The sequence below is a fragment of the Oncorhynchus tshawytscha genome, linkage group LG06 (assembly GCF_018296145.1).
Source record: "Oncorhynchus tshawytscha isolate Ot180627B linkage group LG06, Otsh_v2.0, whole genome shotgun sequence".
NCBI classification, from domain to species: domain Eukaryota; kingdom Metazoa; phylum Chordata; class Actinopteri; order Salmoniformes; family Salmonidae; genus Oncorhynchus; species Oncorhynchus tshawytscha.
Genome location: NC_056434.1, coordinates 72,442,193 through 72,459,656, shown reverse-complemented (window position 1 = coordinate 72,459,656; position 17,464 = coordinate 72,442,193). Strand labels below are relative to the sequence as shown.

Here is a 17,464-nt window from a genome sequence, read left to right as displayed (position 1 = left end):
TTGTAAGTGGATTCTAGGGCTGGAATTTAAAGGGATCCTGCAAGATTTTGGCAATTAAGCCCCTAGCATAATGCTAGCGTACCTTTAGACTTACAGTCATTGCATTAACGCTAGCCAGCATTGGATCGGGAAACTACCTCTAACTTCCTTCATACTGTATGCAGAGACATCAAAAAAAATTATCCACAAGTTAATTTGACTCTGGGTAAGTAGAAAAACTGAATTGACAAAATCTCGCAGTGTTCCTTTAGCAGACCTACAATGTGGTACACAGAGAGATGAGGAAATACTGATTTGAAGAAAGAGTCCTTGTTAGACTGTGTTTACAGGTTGAAACAAATCATAACTCACTGAAGATGTAGGCATACATTATAATAATACAGGATCATATATTCATTACTAGATGTTCATGACTTTGATACTGGCTGTGAGGCAGAATACAGCTTGTAAGCACAGATGTGTGTGCTCTCTAGGTTGTTAACAAGCTCCGCTGAGACCAGGATATTTGTCATCAAGCCCTGAACACCCCGTTCCCCCTGCTAGGCTTTGTTTTCTGGCCAACTTGTTAATAAGAATGATCGTGTCTCAATTCGTTTGATTATTCTCCAAACTGACTGTTAGTTTGAGAGCAATATTGCAATGTCTTTAAAGACGACTTTTAAAAAATGTGATGGAACTGATCATGAGCTGCTTTGATATTACAAGGTAGTTTGTGTGTCCTATCTTTTCCACTGTCATACCCCCTCTCCTCTCCTCTTCTCCTCTCCTCTCCTGGGTTGAGGAGGTTATTTCTGTCCTATGTGGGCCCAGCAGCATCAGACAGCTAGCAGAGCCCCCTGTCCATTAGGGGGGCTCTGCTAGCTGCTGTACTAACTGTTTATGATGCCTTCCATATGCATTATTAAAATGTAATTGCGTCTCGCATTCAGGCGCCAGCTTTTTCCCTCATACCTTACTATCCTAGCAGTGGCCTCCTCTCTCTCTCTCTTTCTCTACCTCCTCTCTCTCACTCTACCGACAACCCCCTCTCTGTCTCTCTCCCCTCTTATGACTCTGACAGCGCTTCCCATTACCCCCTCCAGCTGTGGGGAGGGCAGCTCTGACGTTTCTCTCCGCCCACACACTGGTGCCACATGCCACGCATTGCCATGGAAACGTACCGCCACCTCTGAAAGTCGCACTTGTCCGTGGTCGGGTGTCGTTAGAGCTGTGAAATGAAGCAGATGGGAGTTCATCACTTTTACATGGTCATGGAGTCTGTGTGAATATCTTAGTTTGGTTGTATAAGCTTCATAAACGTACTTGTTTTTCTGAATTCCCACTGCAACTCCACACATACATTCTAGATGGGGCTTAAGCGTGATAATATAAACATGGTTTGAAACATATGTTCGTATTATGTAAGTACAGTGGCTGATGTCCCTACAGCACCAATGGAGTAGCAAACTGAACGAGGCCGTATATGATAATATATGCCATTTAGTACACGCTATTATCCAAAAGGACTTAGCCATGCGTTTATACATTTTATATTCACTGTATGGGTGGTCCCTGGAATCTAACCCACTAGCCTGGTGTTGCAAGACCCATGCTCTTCCAACTGAGCTATAGAGGACAGCAAATGAGACCTCAAATATAATCCTAGTATTTATTGTAAGGTCAGGCATTGAAAAGTTGGTCTTAATGAGAATGTTTATGTGTTTTGATGCAGTAAATCTGTCACATAAAAAAAAGCAACCATGGCGGTGTGGCAAAGATCACTGCCAACGATAAGAAGGTGATATAATGCACTAAATAACCACAGTGGATTTATCTGGGGCACCATGCAAACCTCCCAGGCTTCCCTACATACTCAAATGCCCTCAGATGTCATCCATTCCAGATAGAGGGGCCAGGAGTGCATTCATACGATGGCAGGATCTGAACCTAATCCTGGATGAAAGGGTTTATGAATAGACATGAAGGGTATCTGTCTGTCTTTCTGTCTGGTCTCCTATTAGATGTGACCAGGATGTTACCAGACAGCTGTGCAGCCGGTCAGTCAAACAGGTCAGGTTAACGATCATGAGAAAGTTTGCAAGCAAACCTATGTAACTATAGTAGTCTACCACAATGTCCCTGTCCTTGTTGCTAGTAATGCTGGGGATGTATTTGGTTGACATGTTTTAAAGATGATACTGTGTATCTGCAAGTGGGACATTGATCCATTTGTCACTAGTGTAATAACCAACTTTGGTTTTAGAAGTTATTTCTTTGTACTCCAAACAGCCTACCTACGGCTCGGAGGCGCCTGCATGGTCCTAAGGCACACCATTGTCTTGTTTTGTATCACATTCCAATGATAAAACTGGGCGGGACAAAAATGCGATATCAGAATGTGGGGGGGACATGTCCCCAGTGAATGTTGTGCCCCTGGTAATAACCATGCAAGAAACCAAACATGGTTGAGTGTAACCTTGTTCAATACAACAATAAACACTAGTAAGACAAAGCTAGGATGGCTTTTAAAGGCTCCAAGCCTTTGAATTTACTCTCTCTTCTCCTTTGCCATTTCCCTCAGCCCACAGTACAGTGTGTCTGTTAATGTTTCAACATTTTGAACACCAACCTGGCCACCATATGAACCACTGTTTGCAGAAGCTAACAAGGCTTATTTATTTAGATTGAAACTGAAACCACAGCAGTAAGGGTGGTCCAAGAGAGATGGGAACTCAGGGGAACGGATAGGGGCACCCCATTGTCAAGGCTCTATAGCATTAGACCCTGCTCAGTTTTTTCAGCTCACATCGACTAAAGCACAGCTGTTTGCAGTTGTTTTTAATCTTAGGGAGTAAAGTCACAGATCTCTGCCATTTCAGGGAGACTTGGGGTACGGGATCTTGAAAAAATTGGGTGATGTGCAGGTTAGTTGCGTATGCTTGCTGTTGCTTGCAAACTGAGTGTTGTTTCATTTGGCACATAAGAGATATATTATGCCATGCCTATACCAGTGCAAGAGCAGTTTTATGGCAGACATCAAGTTATGTGTAAACAAAAATGTTTTTATACCATTCAGACATAGCCTACTAGGTCTGTGGATTTGGAACTGTCAGAGGTTTCTCCTCTGCGGAGAGAGATGTCAATGTGAGGGCTGATGTCAAATAGGGCTGCCAGTGCTGCTGTTCAGAATAGATGGAGATGGCACAGGACAGACACAGTAGACTCTCTCTTCCATGGCCAGAGGGATTGTATATGTGGGGGATGGGGAGGGGGGCGAGACTACAATACCTCAAGGGCTCCTGACTCGCTCATAGACACACGCAAATGGGTGTTTGTGTGTGCTTTAGTCAGCTTTAGCCCGACTCTCAAAGTTTAACTTCGTCATATTCTGACATACAGTGTTATTACACCATATCTATGGAGATCTGCAAATAACTAGACCCAGCGTTTTCCTTTCTGAGGAATTTGTGCATACATGAGTTCCGAGTAGTTTGCATGTGACACAGTGCTTCTCTGTGCCCTCAGGCTCGTCTCTGAATGCAGACCCTCGGGGACTGTCAATTCCCAGCTCCCCCAACACCCCCACTCTGCGTTGCAGCGTCAGCTCCGAGCCCAACTTCAACTCCAACCTGAACATCAACCTCAACACCAGCCTCAACGCCAGCAACCCACCAGCCTTCAGCAGCTCCACAGGTAAACCTTCTTTCCATTACTACATTGTCTCGCTCACCAGGTTATCCCTGTGTTGTCTTTCACTCTCTTTTCTCTCTCTTTTCTGTCTTCTCTCTGTAGGATGTAGGATCTTAATTTGATCACTGTGTTGCTGGAGAACTTTCTTTTAATGCAGTAAATGTAAAATGTGTAGTGTATTTCAGGTTTAAAAAGAAAAAATGTGATTTTCCTTTACAAAAATGTTTATCAACGCCTACAAAAATGTATTATAATCAACATAATAATTTACATTTCCTGTTGATGCAGGATCATTTTCCTGCTGTAGCAAACTGGCTCAAATTAAGATCCTACATCTGTGTCTCGCTCTCTCCCTCTTTCTTTCTTTCTCTCTCTCTCTCTCTCTCACTCTCTCTCTCTCTCTCTCGCATACCCCTTCCCCACCCCCCTCTCTCTTTCTCTTTCTCTCTCCCTGATTTTCCACCTCTGTTTATGGCAGGAATGTGACAAAACAGACAACATACCATGACCAAGAAAGGCAACGTCAGTTGCAGTAAACGTAACCAGCATTTGTTGAGAGTTTCTTTTGACTTTAATAGGAAATGTGATGTGATGAAATGTGATGTTTATATTGCACAATATCACACCTGTTATGATGGTTAAGCCCCTCTCAAAAGGATGAAAACAAGTTATTTGACGCAATATCCTGTAATGTGTAAACATAGAAGAGAACATTCCAGAGCAGATACAGTATAGATAGTCAGAAATTGAAAAACTATTCCTAAGTATAGTTTCCAAGTTATACTGTATGCAAATGATCCACCAACCTCTAAAACCTATTCCATTGTCTCCCAGGTACGAGCCCCAGCTCGCCATTCTCCAGCCACTCGGAATCCCCCACCTTCCCATCATGCTCTGGCTCGTGGAGTGACGAGTGCACCATCTGCTATGAGAACGTGGTGGACACGGTGCTGTACGCCTGTGGTCACATGTGTCTCTGCTACGCCTGTGGCCTCAAACTGAAGAAGATGGCCAATGCCAGCTGCCCGATCTGCAGGAGGACAATCAAAGACATTATAAAGACCTACCGGAGCACGTAGGATCTGCCTGGCTGTGTAACATCAAGGCTCATTCATCAAAGAAACCATTGAGACGTATTGGAGCATGTACGTTTGGCCTGACTGTCTCAATATTGCTCAGCAACATTATGAGATTCAGCATCATGCAGTTGGACCATCAAAGATATCAGAAAAACATGTTGGGATATGAATACATTGTAAAGATTAACAGGAAGAGGTAATGCTGGCCTCCAGTGTGTCACTGTGGCCCAGCTACTGGATTGGGTTCATTCACCATGGAGCTGGACTTAACCAGGAGGGATCTGGCTCACTCTCTGCAGAACAATCATCATTCATTACACTGATGATATCATTGCTACTAGGATGTTTCAGAGACATGAATCTCTCCAGAGCCTTGAAGGCAGCAAGGGGAATTATCTATCTATGGTTTTATCAGGACCTATCATTCAGAATGTTGCAGTTATAAATGTATTGTACAGCACAGACATTCAATATCATGAAAGATGGAGAATTGTGTCTGTTAGGGCTGTGACAGTCATTGAATTTTGGATAACGGTATTTGGCCAGCCAAATGACCGCGGTCACCATAATGACAAATTTAGACTGACATTTTATCCACCGCCCATGATTGCATGTGCTCTCACATAATTGAATGAATTGAACGGGCTTCGCCATTCATGTCAGTGATGACATAATAGGTGGACGGGCAGCCATTGTGAGTGTACCAATAGGAGCAAAGCAGGAAGTAAAATATGTGCTGTGATTTGTTGATTCAACTGAACTGACATTACATGAGCCACATCAGTTAACATAATTTAAATGAACATTCTGCATTACCATGAAAATTATTGCATCCCAATACCAGGCAGTCATTGCGAGTAGTGTACCCATGAGTTCACCAGTCAAATTGCCAGGGTTTAAGGTTACAAGCCCATTATATTCCTTCTATGTCTATGTGTCCTGCTGCTGCATTGTGGGGGGTGTTGCCTAGGCAACCAAAGACTAATTTGCTTGTTTCAGCAAGTTGTTAAGAGTCCACGTTACATCCGAAACGGACTCAACCGCATGAATGCCCTTCCGTCCCATTTTCAGTCAGCAGTTCGTTATGACAGTTATTTTATTTTCATAACGGTCTTCATACATATCTGTCAGTTATACAGTAATTGTGGCAGCCCAAGTGTCTGTACAATTCATTTCCATCTGTGACACTCTGAATGTTCCGCCTGGTTGAATAATAATGTTACCCTTTGGACAAGTGACTCATGAATGAAGAGGACATGCAGTTTTTAGTTTGTTTGGTTGGAGAAGAAAGTGAAAGATATTGCCATGACTAAGGGATGGTGTAATCAGAGGAAGTATTTTACCCGTGAAAAGTAAGGAATATAGTAATTAGCTGTGTGCCTATGTTGCATGAATAATCCCTTACATGCAATTCTCTACCCAGTCTCAAAGACACTGTAGGGAAGATCACATGCAGGCAAAAATGTGAGAATACAGTCAGCTGGTCACCATAGAATGTTATAGATTCAAGATGGATATAAATCTATGTGGATAGAGCAGGGGTGTCAAACTCATTTTGCCCCGCGGGCCGCATTCGGTTTTCAACAAGGTCCGGATGGCTCCACTGAAAATGTGTTATTTCCTTACCATCTTTTGGAATTTTCAATGCTCCTTGACTGTCTAGCTTTAATTTAGATGATTATTAGCGAACTGGACACAGTAAAAAAAACAACTGTATGAATGTAGATTCATTATCATTTATACACAGTTTCTATTTGTTATATTGAGTTTGTCCTGTCCATCTGTCCCCCCCTCCCCCAACATGTTTTGTTACTCAAACAACCTGCGGGCTGGATTGGATCCCCCATGGGCTGTATGTTTGACATCCCTGGGATAGAGGATGTTCTGTGTATAGTGAGGGAGACGTGACCATAGACTTCGTTACACAGTGTAGGGGCACTTTGGTCCTGTATGTGTGTGTCTGCACAATGTTCAGTGCACAGAAACCCTTAGCAAAGACGCATCATATATACGCAACATATATCAAAGCTCTAACTGTCTGAAGGGTCGTAAAATGCTGACTCTATTGTATACAGCCATCTTCCTGACTATCTTCTAACTATCTCTGGTTAATTATTGTGCCATTTCCTGGGTGTATTGGAAGTAATCGCAGGTTGAAGTTTATTGGGATGAGTCTTGTCCATCAGGCAGAACTAAGCGATTTCCACTAGATGGGAAAACTCCAAAGTCAAAATGGGCTATACTGTAAAAATTCATGAACACAAAACTGTGACCCACCACCTTGTAAAAAAATTGTGTTTTTTACATTGGTAGAGACTCAGAGCTAAAAAGGTTTTATATCATACACTGCAGTTGAGGAACAATGGGAAAGTAATTGTGCTTTGAAAGTCGATGAACTTGTATCCCCACTTTTGAGAAAATAGCCTTAGATTATTTTGGTACACCTACTGGAGAGCTCTTCTATGTCTACACCCATTCAGCATCATTCACACACTCCTAAGCCTTAGCCCCACCCATCTCTTTAAAGATTCACATGTGAGGCTGTGCTAAACAGAGTGAGTAAGGTTGTGTAGTAAACAACCAAAGATTAAGACTAAAAGTATAGAAAGTAGTAATCAAATCAAATCAAATTTTATTGGTCACATACACGTGTTTAGCAGATGTTATTGCGGGTGTAGCGAAATGCTTGTGTTTCTAGCTCCGACAGTGCAGTAATATCTAACAAGTAATATCTAACAATTTCACAACATATACTCAATTCACACAAATCTAAGTCAAGTAATGATGAATTGTGAATATATACACAACCGTTCAAAAGTTTGTGGTTACTTAGAAATGTCCTTGTATTTGAAAGAAAAGCACAATTTTTTGTCCACTAATAACATCAAATTGATCAGAAATACAGTGAATACATTGTTAATGTTGTAAATGACTATTGTAGCTGGAAACAGCTGATTTTTTAAATGGAATATCTACATAGGCGCACAGAGGCCCATTATCAGCAACCATCACTCCTGTGTTCCAATGGCACGTTGTGATAGCTAATCCAAGTTTATAATTTTAAAAGGCTAACCAACTAAGTTAATAACTATAACTAGCAATGCAAATGTCTTTCTGAGGAAAGTCAGTTGAGAACAAATTCTTATTTACAATTAAGGCTTACACCAGCCAAACCTGGATGATGCTGGGCCAATTGTGCGCCACCCTATGGGACTCCCAATCACGGCCTGATGTGATACAGCTTGGAAACAAACCAGGGACTGTAGTGCCGCCTCTTGCACTGAGATGCAGTGCCTTAGACCGCTGCGCCACTCAGGAGCAAAAATAGGAATATTAAAAGGACTTTCTGACTAAATTAGAAACGTATAATATCTGAAAATGTAATTAGACTCTTACCCTTATACATGGATGAACGTTTCTCCCTCTGTCATGGATTTCATGGTTGCCCTTAGTTTGAAGATGTAATCCAGAGACAGGGGTTTTATACAACAGCCTTCTGTGTTCTCTTTTCAACTCCCACCGCATTTGCAATCATACTCTGCTTCCACCGGGCATTCCACTGAACAACACTGTTGATCTACATTATTTTCCCCATCACTGTCATCATATTTTTACCGAAATCAGGGATTTCCTCATTGTCTGATTAATTTTCAGAGTCAGCATGGCATGATTGTTCTCCAGAAAGTACTCCATCACAACTTTTTCCCGTTGATCTTTGTCAATAGTTTTATGTTATCCAAAGTTACTCCTAGGCACCCCTGTTATCCAAGGTACTGTACTTTACTGTTCTAATGATTGTTACAAAACCATGCTTGAGCTTCTTTCTCTGTTACTGTAAGGTTGCATGCGTCCATCAATATTGTTATGGTAAAGGTAACCTCGTCCCCAGAATAATTGCAAAAGAGCCGGCTGGTGGACAATATTATAGTAAAGGAAAAAGGATATTTCTCCACTGTTCCCCGGGGAACCGAAGACGAAGATGTCGATTAAGGCAGCCCCCCCACACCTCTGATTCAGAGGGGTTGGGTTAAATGCTGAAGACATATTTCAGTTAAATGCATTCAGCTGTACAACTGACTAGGTATCCCCTTTCACTCTTTCAGTGAGAAATTCCCTGTGTGATATATATAATGCTTTCATGCTTTGTGTTTTTGCTGTTTACACAGGAAACTGTAAACATCTGTGTCATCACATGTGTGGAAGTCATGGATCTAGCTAGCTGATTATTGTTGCACAGTGTGTGAGCTTTAGTCTTTAAGTGCTGCTTTCTGTATTTTAGGCAAATCCTTTTAACAAACTAATCTTTAAGTTTTCATAATACAGTGTTTTTAATCTAAAATGTTTAAAAGACAACAATGGTCATGTATAGAGGAAAAACAAGCCATTTTTCAGGTTCATAAAAAAAGATTGAATTATATGTACATTTTCTTAAAGAATGTGTTGGTTCATGGTGTCAACATGTTCCATCTCATCCCTCTGTTACGGAAACTGATCAAGATTGAATATGATAGAAGAGTATATTCTTGTGTGCCTTTTGGAGAAGGGAACTTTGATCAGTTACGACACTGTAAAATGTTCAGGCAAATGAATATTCAGGTGAATATTTACCCCATTTCACTCCTACATGGGAATGAAGACTTACGTAAATTACACATCCCATCTATTTATGTCAAAATTTGGTGTTTAAAAGCCAACATTTGAGTGTGAGTATGTGTGTATGAAGTTATTCAGTGCTGTTAATAGACACTGTCTAAATAACACAAGTCCCCCGATGTCATTGTATTGCATAATACTGGAATTATATTGGCTCGAGAAGTGGTCCACTTTGATTTTTCTAGTGGTTCAGGTTTTCTGAACACGTTAGTACATACAGAGATCAACCATGGAGACATTTTAACAGAGAAAAAGTACGATAATGATATTGTGTTGTACAGTACGATCATTATTTATTTTGTCAATCATATTATTAATTATTATGTTTGTTTTATATATTGTACAGGATGTCAAAAATAACAAATAAATGTAGAGGTCTTGTCAATTGTTTCATTTCCAGAGGTAAAAAAAAAAAGTTAACCTACTGTACAGTGTGGGTTGAAATATGATTTTAGCCAAAAAGGTCTTTCCCAAAGACACTAGTTTTAGTCCTCTCCAATTTTATGAATGTTCAATCTTATATTGCAACATGTGTTGTACTGAAACATGGACAAAATGCACTCTCTCTCACACAATCTCTTCATCCCTTTATTTTATATTCAATATCTATAACTGTAAAATAGGACCAAATATTTACAGTCCAGGCACAGCCATATGAGACAGGGTAGAAGTATTGATTTTTGAAGCAGAAATCAAGTCATTCTTTGTTCTTTCAACTTTCAATTGATCATTTTGTCAAAAAATCCCTCAAGGTGTACAATAATGATTAAGATCATTTTCTGAGTTGCAACATCATGTTCACTGTGTGAGTCAGATGGACATGACTTTCAATAAAGCGGTGTTAAAAAGCTAAATGCCTGGAACTACTTAACTTTTGTTACTGAACTCTAATTTGCCTACACTGTACACAGATATGGAATAATATAATATGGAATAATATACATCATAACCTGTTATAACTAGCGATGTCAGTTTGTCAACTTACTGGTCAGGGTTATTACCTGCTGAGGTTGGCAAGTCCATTAGTGGACAAGTTGCACTGAACAAAAATATAAATGCAACATGCAACAATTTCAAAGATTTTACTGAGCTACAGTTCATGTAAGGAAATCACTCAATTGAAATAAATTAATTAGGCCCTAATCTATGTATTTCACATGACTGGGAATACAGTCTGTGCGCCGACAGAGATGGCCGCCTCGCTTCGCGTTCCTAGGAAACTATGCAGTATTTTGTTTTTTTACGTGTTATTTCTTACATTGGTACCCCAGGTAATCTTAGGTTTCATTACATACAGTCGGGAGGAACTACTGAATATAAGAGTAATGTCAACTCACCATCATTACGACCAGGAATACGACTTTCCCGAAGCGGATCCTGTGTTTTGCCTTCCACCCAGGACAATGGATCGGATCCCAGCCGGCGAACCTAAACAACGTCGCCATAAAAGGGGCAAACAAAGTGGTCTTCTGGTCAGGCTTCGGAGACGGGCACATCGCGCACCACTCCCTAGCATACTACTCGCCAATGTCTAGTCTCTTAACCTCATGGTTGATGAAACCTGAACAAGGGTAGCATTCCAGAGAGACATCAGAGACTGTAACGTTCTTTGCTTCACGGAAACATGGCTCACTCGAGACACGCTATCGGAGTCGGTACAGCCAGCTGGTTTCTTCACGCATCGCGCCGACAGAAACAAGCATCTTTCTGGTAAGAAGATGGGCGGGGGGATATGCCTTATGATTAACGAGACGTGGTGTGATCATAACAACATACAGGAACTCAAGTCCTTCTGTTCACCTGACTTAGAATTCCTCACAATCAAATGTCGACCGCATTATCTACCAAGAGAATTCTCTTCGATTATAATCACAGCCGTATATTCCCCCCCCAAGCAGACACATATATGGCCCTGAAATAACTTTAATTGACTCTATGTAAACTGAAAACCACATATCCTGAGGCTGTATTCATTGTAGCTGGGGATTTTAACAGGGCTAATCTGAAAGACTCCCTAAATTCTATCAGCATATTGATTGTGCAACAAGGGCTGGTAAAACCCTGGATCATTGTTATTCTAACTTCCACGACGCATATAAGGCCATCCCCCGCCCTCCTTTCGGAAAAGATGACCACGACTCCATTTTGTTGCTCCCAGCCTATAGACAGAGACTAAACAGGAAGCTCCCGCGCTCAGGTCTGTTCAATGCTGGTCCGACCAATCTGATTCCACGCTTCAAGACTGCTTCAAGGCTGCTTCGATCATGTGGATTGGGATATGTTCCGCATTGCGTCCAACAACAACATTGACAAATACACTGATTCGGTGAGCGAGTTCATTGGAAAGTGCATTGGCGATGTCGTACCCACAGCAACTGTTAAAACATTCCCAAACCAGAAACCGTGGATTGATGGCAGCTTTTGCGTGAAACTGAAAGCGCGAACCACTGCTTTTAACCATGGCAAGGTGACCGGAAACATGACCGAATACAAACAGTGTAGCTATTCCCTCTGCAAGGCATTCAAACAAGCTAAGTGTCAGTATAGAGTCGCAATTTAATGGCTCAGACACAAGAGGTATGTGGCAGGGTCTACAGTCAATCACGGATTACAAAAAGAAAACCAGCCCCGTCGGGATGTCTTGCTCCCAGACAGACTAAATAACTTCTTTGCTCGCTTTGAGGACAATACAGTGCCACTGACACGGTCCCCTACCATAAACCTGCGGACTCTCCTTCACTGCAGCCGACGTGAGTAAAACATTTAAACGTGTTAACCCTCGCAAGGCTGCAGGCCCAGACGGCATCCCCAGCCGCATCCTCAGAGCATGCACAGACCAGCTGGCTGGTGTGTTTACGGACATATTAAATCAATCCTTATCCCAGTCTGCTGTTCCCACATGCTTCAAGAGGGCCACCATTGTTCCTGTTCCCAAGAACTCTAAGGTAACTGAGCTAAACGACTACCGCCCCGTAGCACTCACTTCCGTCATCATGAAGTGCTTTGAGAGACTAGTCAAGGACCATATCACCTCCACCCTATCTGACACCCTAGACCCACTCCAATTTGCTTACCTCCCCAATAGGTCCACAGCTGACACAATCGCAACCACACTGCACACTGCCCTAACCCATCTGGACAAGAGGAATATCTATGTGAGAATGCTGTTCATCGACTAGAGCTCAGCATTTAACACCATAGTACCCTTCAAACTCGTCCCTGGTTCCCTGGGTCTTGACTCCGCCCTGTGCAACTTGGTACTGGACTTCCTGATGGGCCGCCCCCAGGTAGTGAGGGTAGGTAACATCTCCACCCCGCTGATCCTCAACACTGGGGTCCCACAAGGGTGCATTCTGAGCCCTCTCCTGTACTCCATGTTCACCCACGACTGCGTGGCCATGCCCGCCTCCAACTCAATCATCACGTTTGCGGACGACACTACAGTGGTAGGCTTGATTACCAACAATGACGAGACGGCCTACAGGGAGGAGGTGAGGGCCCTCGGAGTGCGGTGTCAGGAAAATAACCTCTCATTCAACGTCAACAAAACAAAGGAGATGATCGTGGACTTCAGGAAACAGCAGAGGGAGCACTCCCCTATCCACATCCACGGGACAGTAGTGGAGAGGTTAGGCCATGGAAGAACTGGGACATTTTCAGCTTCCAGGAATTGTGTACAGATCCTTGCGACATGCAGCCATGCATTATCATGTTGAAATTAGGTGACGGCGGTGGATGAATGGCAAGACAACGGGCCTCAGGATCTCATCACGGTATTTTTGTGCATCAATAAATTGCAAGTGTGCTCGTTTGTCCATAGCTTATGCCTGCCCATACCATAATCCAACCGCCATCATGGGGCACTCTGTTCACAATGTCGACATCAGGAAACCACTTGCCCATGTGTCGCCATACACGCTGTCTACCATGTGCCCGGTACAGTTGAACCTGGGATTCATCGCTGAAGAGCACACTTCTCCGGCGTGCCAGTGGCCATCGAAAGTGAGCATTTGCCAACGAAAGTCGGTTACGACGCCAAACTGCAGTCAGGTCAAGGCCCTGGTGAGAACAATGAGCATGCAGATGAGCTTCCCCAGACGATTACTGACAGTTTGTGCAGAAATTCTTTGCTTGTGCAAACCCACAGTTTCATCGGTTGTCCGGTTTCAGACGATCCCGTAGGTGAACAATGCCTGATATGGAGGTCCTGGGCTGGCGTGGTTACCTGTGGTCTGCAGTTGTGATACCGGATGGGCATACTGCAAAATTCTCTAAAAGTACATTGGATGCGGCTTATGGTAGAGAAATGTAATTCAAATGAGCTGGAAACAGCTCTGGTAGACATGCCTGCAGTCAGCCTGTCAATTGCACGCTCCCTCAAAACTTGAGACATCTGGCACATTTTAGAGTGATCTTTTATTGTCCCCAGCACGAGTTGGTCTGCTGAGAGTTATCCGTCAGGTGTCATATACTATGTTTGATCCAGACAGGCCTACTGATTTGCTCAGTCATCTGTTTGATTATTTTGTCATGATTATCCTGTTTAATCAGCTTCTTGATATGTCCCACCTGTCAGGTGTATGGATTATCTTAGCAAAGGAGAAATGCTCACTAACAGGGATGTAAACAAATTTGAGAGGAATATGCTTTTTGGGCGTACAATTTCTGAGATCTTTTATTTCAGCCGATGAAACATGGGACCAACACTGTACATGTTGCGTTTATATTTTTGTTCAGTGTAGATATGACTATACAAAGCTGAGTTCATGACTGCTGGTAATATCTCTAATTTTACAGTCCCTTCAGAAACTATTCACACCCCTTGAGTTTTTCCACATTTTGTTGTGTTACAGCCTGAATTTAAATAAATGTAGGTTTTTGGTCTCTGGCCTACACACAATACCCCATAATGTTACAAATTAATACAACATTTAAATCTGAAGTGTCTTGAGTCAATACGTATTCAACCCCTTTGTCATAGCAAACCTAAATAAGTTCAGGAGTAGAAATGTGCTTAACAAGTCACATAATAAGTTGCATGGACTCACTCTGTGTGCAACAATAGTGTTTAACATGATTTTTGAATGAGTACCTCATCTCTGTACCCCACACATACAATTATCTTTAAGGTCCCTTAGTTGAGCAGTGAATTTCAGACACAGATTCAACCACAATGACCAGGGAGGTTTTCCAATGCGTCTCAAAGAAAGGCACCTGTTGGTAGATGGGTAAAAAATAAAATATCCCTTTGAGAATGGTGAAGTTATTAATTACACTGTGGATGGTATATCAATACACCCAGTACAAAACAAAGATGCAGGTGTCCTTCCTAACTCAGTTGCCGGAGAGGAAAGAAACCGCTCAGGGATTTCACCATGAGGCCAATAATGGTGACTTTAAAACAGTTACAGAGTTTAATGGCTGTGATTGGAGAGAACTGAGGATGGATCAACAACATTGTAGTTACTCCACAATATTAACCTAATTGACTAATTGATGGAAAAGAAGTACAGAGGCTTCCTTCTTGTTTTGCAACAAGGCAGTAAAGTAATACTGTAAAAAATGTGGCAAAGCAATTCACTTATTTGTCCTGAATAGAAAGTTTTACGTTTGGGGCAAATCCAATTCAACACATTACTGAGTACCATTCTCCATATTTTCAAGCATAGTGGTGGCTGCATCATGTTATGGATATGATTGTAATCATTAAAGTGGCACTATGCAGAAATCGCTCTGCCATTTCCTGGTTGCTAAAATTCGAATTGTTCACCTAAGTACAGTTTATGTGAAAAAACAAGCAAGTATAGTGTGGAGAATCATTATACCATCTAAATCGCTGTGAAATATCTTTAACATAACCCAAAATATTTTACTTTCAGCTGATTGAAGCTGGTGTACAAAACCGAAAGTAAAAGATGCAAAAACTAAACTGGGAAGCACAGAAATAGCGCACATACAGAAGAACAGTTCTACCGCTTCTTAGACTTGCTTTCAATGATAATGTGAATGTGGTCGGGTTGCCCAAAAAGTGACATATTGCAGCTTTAAGGACGGGAGTGTTTCAGGATAAAACAGAAACAGAATGAAGTTATGTACAGGCAAATTCTTAGAGGAAAACCTGTTTCAGTTTGCTTTCCACCAAACACTGGGAAATGAATTCACCTTTCAGCAGGACAATAACCTTAAACAAAAGGCCAAATATACACTGGAGTTGCTTACAAAGAAGACAATGCATTTTCCTGAATGGCCGAGTTACAGTTTTGACGTAAATCTGCTTGAAAATCTATGGCGATATCTGAAAATGGTTTTCAAGCAATGATCAACAACCACTGAGAGAGCTTGACGAATTTTGAAAGTAATAATGGGAAAATGTTGCACAATCCAGGTTTGGAAAGCTCTTAGAGACTTACCAGAGAGACTCACAGCTCAATCAAGCTAGTCGTCCTGACTACTTTCTTATTTCATTCTCGTTGGCACCAAAAGTTTAAAAGGGTTGTTGGGGTCAGAATGCGGTCGAACCATCATATAATTGGCTTACACGTTACGCTTACAGAATTTCCATGTGGGCGAGGATATTGGAAATTGAATCAAAGCCTATTGGATGACAACTTGTTTTTAACCAGGACAGAAGAATTTATGACAGATTTTTTCCGACATAAAATAGGTACAGCAGATCCCCTTACTGTACAGGACACTTTTAAATGTGCCTTTAGAGGCAATGCAATTCAATAATTCAAACAAAAGCAATTTAGGTCAAAAGAGTTCATATTAGAGCGTCTAACAGTACAGATATAGATAGCAATACAAACTGTACCATAGAGGCACCAAATAAGTTAGAGGAAAAACAAAAAGAACTGGAGGAACATATTCAAAAAAGATTAAATGTAATTAATATATTATAAAAAATAAAGTGAACTGGATGGAATATATATATATTTTCATCTTCAACATAGAAATGCTATCAAAAATAATTTACATGATTCACCAAATGTTATTTTGAAAGCGGAAGCAAAGTACTTTAAGTTTATGTTTTCATTTCAGTCTCCTCCATCTCCACTAACCAAGTGAATTGCAATGATTTTTTATTCACAAATTAACAGCTGTACAGAAAGACTCATATGAAGGTAAAATTACAGAGGAACTTATTGATGCAATTAAAGCCTTTATGTCCGGGAAAACTCCAGGGCTGTATGGCATACCAGTTGAGGTATGTCAGACCTTTTCCAATGTACTCAAAAACCGTTATTTGAATGTTTTAACCACTCCTATAAAAAGGGTAGATTATCAGATACTCAACAAGAAGGTGTTATTTCACTATTACTGAAACAGGACCCAGGTGGTAAATATAAAGTTATTGTCCATAAAAATAAACTGACAGCCTTTTATACTTCAGTGTCAGATATTATTCATCCTAATAAGACAGATTTCTTACATGGACGATGCATTGGAGATAATATAAGACAAGTACTGGAAATAATAGAACACTATGAAAAATCTGTGAAACCAGGCCTGGTATTCATGGCTGACTTTGAAAAGGCCTTTGATAAAGCATGACTGGAATTTATATATACATCTTAATGCCTGGAATATTTTTATTTGGGAGAATCTCTTATAAAATGGGTTAAAGTTATGTATAGTAACAATAGGTGTAAAATAGTAAATAATGGCTACTTCTCAAAAAGTATTAAACTGTCAAGAAGAGTAAAACAAGGTTGTCCAATATTGGCATATCTATTTATTATGGCCATCGAAATGTTAGCTATTGAAATCAGACCCAACAATAATATCAATGGGATCCAGGGATTAAAAACAATGTACACTGATGATTCATGCATTTTATTAATCCACAATTTGTATCCCTCCATAGCCTCATAGAGGATCTAGAAATTTTTTGTAACCTCTGGATAACAACCAAATTATGATGTGTACTATAGTACGTATTGGATCACAAAAAAATACAACTTTTACATTACCGTGTAGTTGACCAATAAAATGGCTTGACGGTGAAGTGGACATACCTCACTATACCTCATATCCTCACTAAAGGCTTCAGTCATACAAAA

At 41.1% G+C, this 17,464-nt stretch overlaps 1 protein-coding gene across 1 annotated transcript in view; it reads left to right on the top strand.

Annotated features, from left to right (window-relative positions):
* Nucleotides 1–7,269, top strand: part of LOC112253048 (E3 ubiquitin-protein ligase NEURL1) — a 54,236-nt gene extending 46,967 nt beyond the window's left edge. The window contains exons 5-6 of the mRNA XM_024424916.2: nucleotides 3,505–3,672; nucleotides 4,504–7,269. Of these exons, the coding sequence (XP_024280684.1) occupies nucleotides 3,505–3,672; nucleotides 4,504–4,748 (413 nt within the window). The 3' untranslated portion in view covers nucleotides 4,749–7,269. The remainder of the gene's footprint in view (nucleotides 1–3,504; nucleotides 3,673–4,503) is intronic.
* The last annotated feature ends 10,195 nt before the right edge of the window (nucleotides 7,270–17,464 follow it).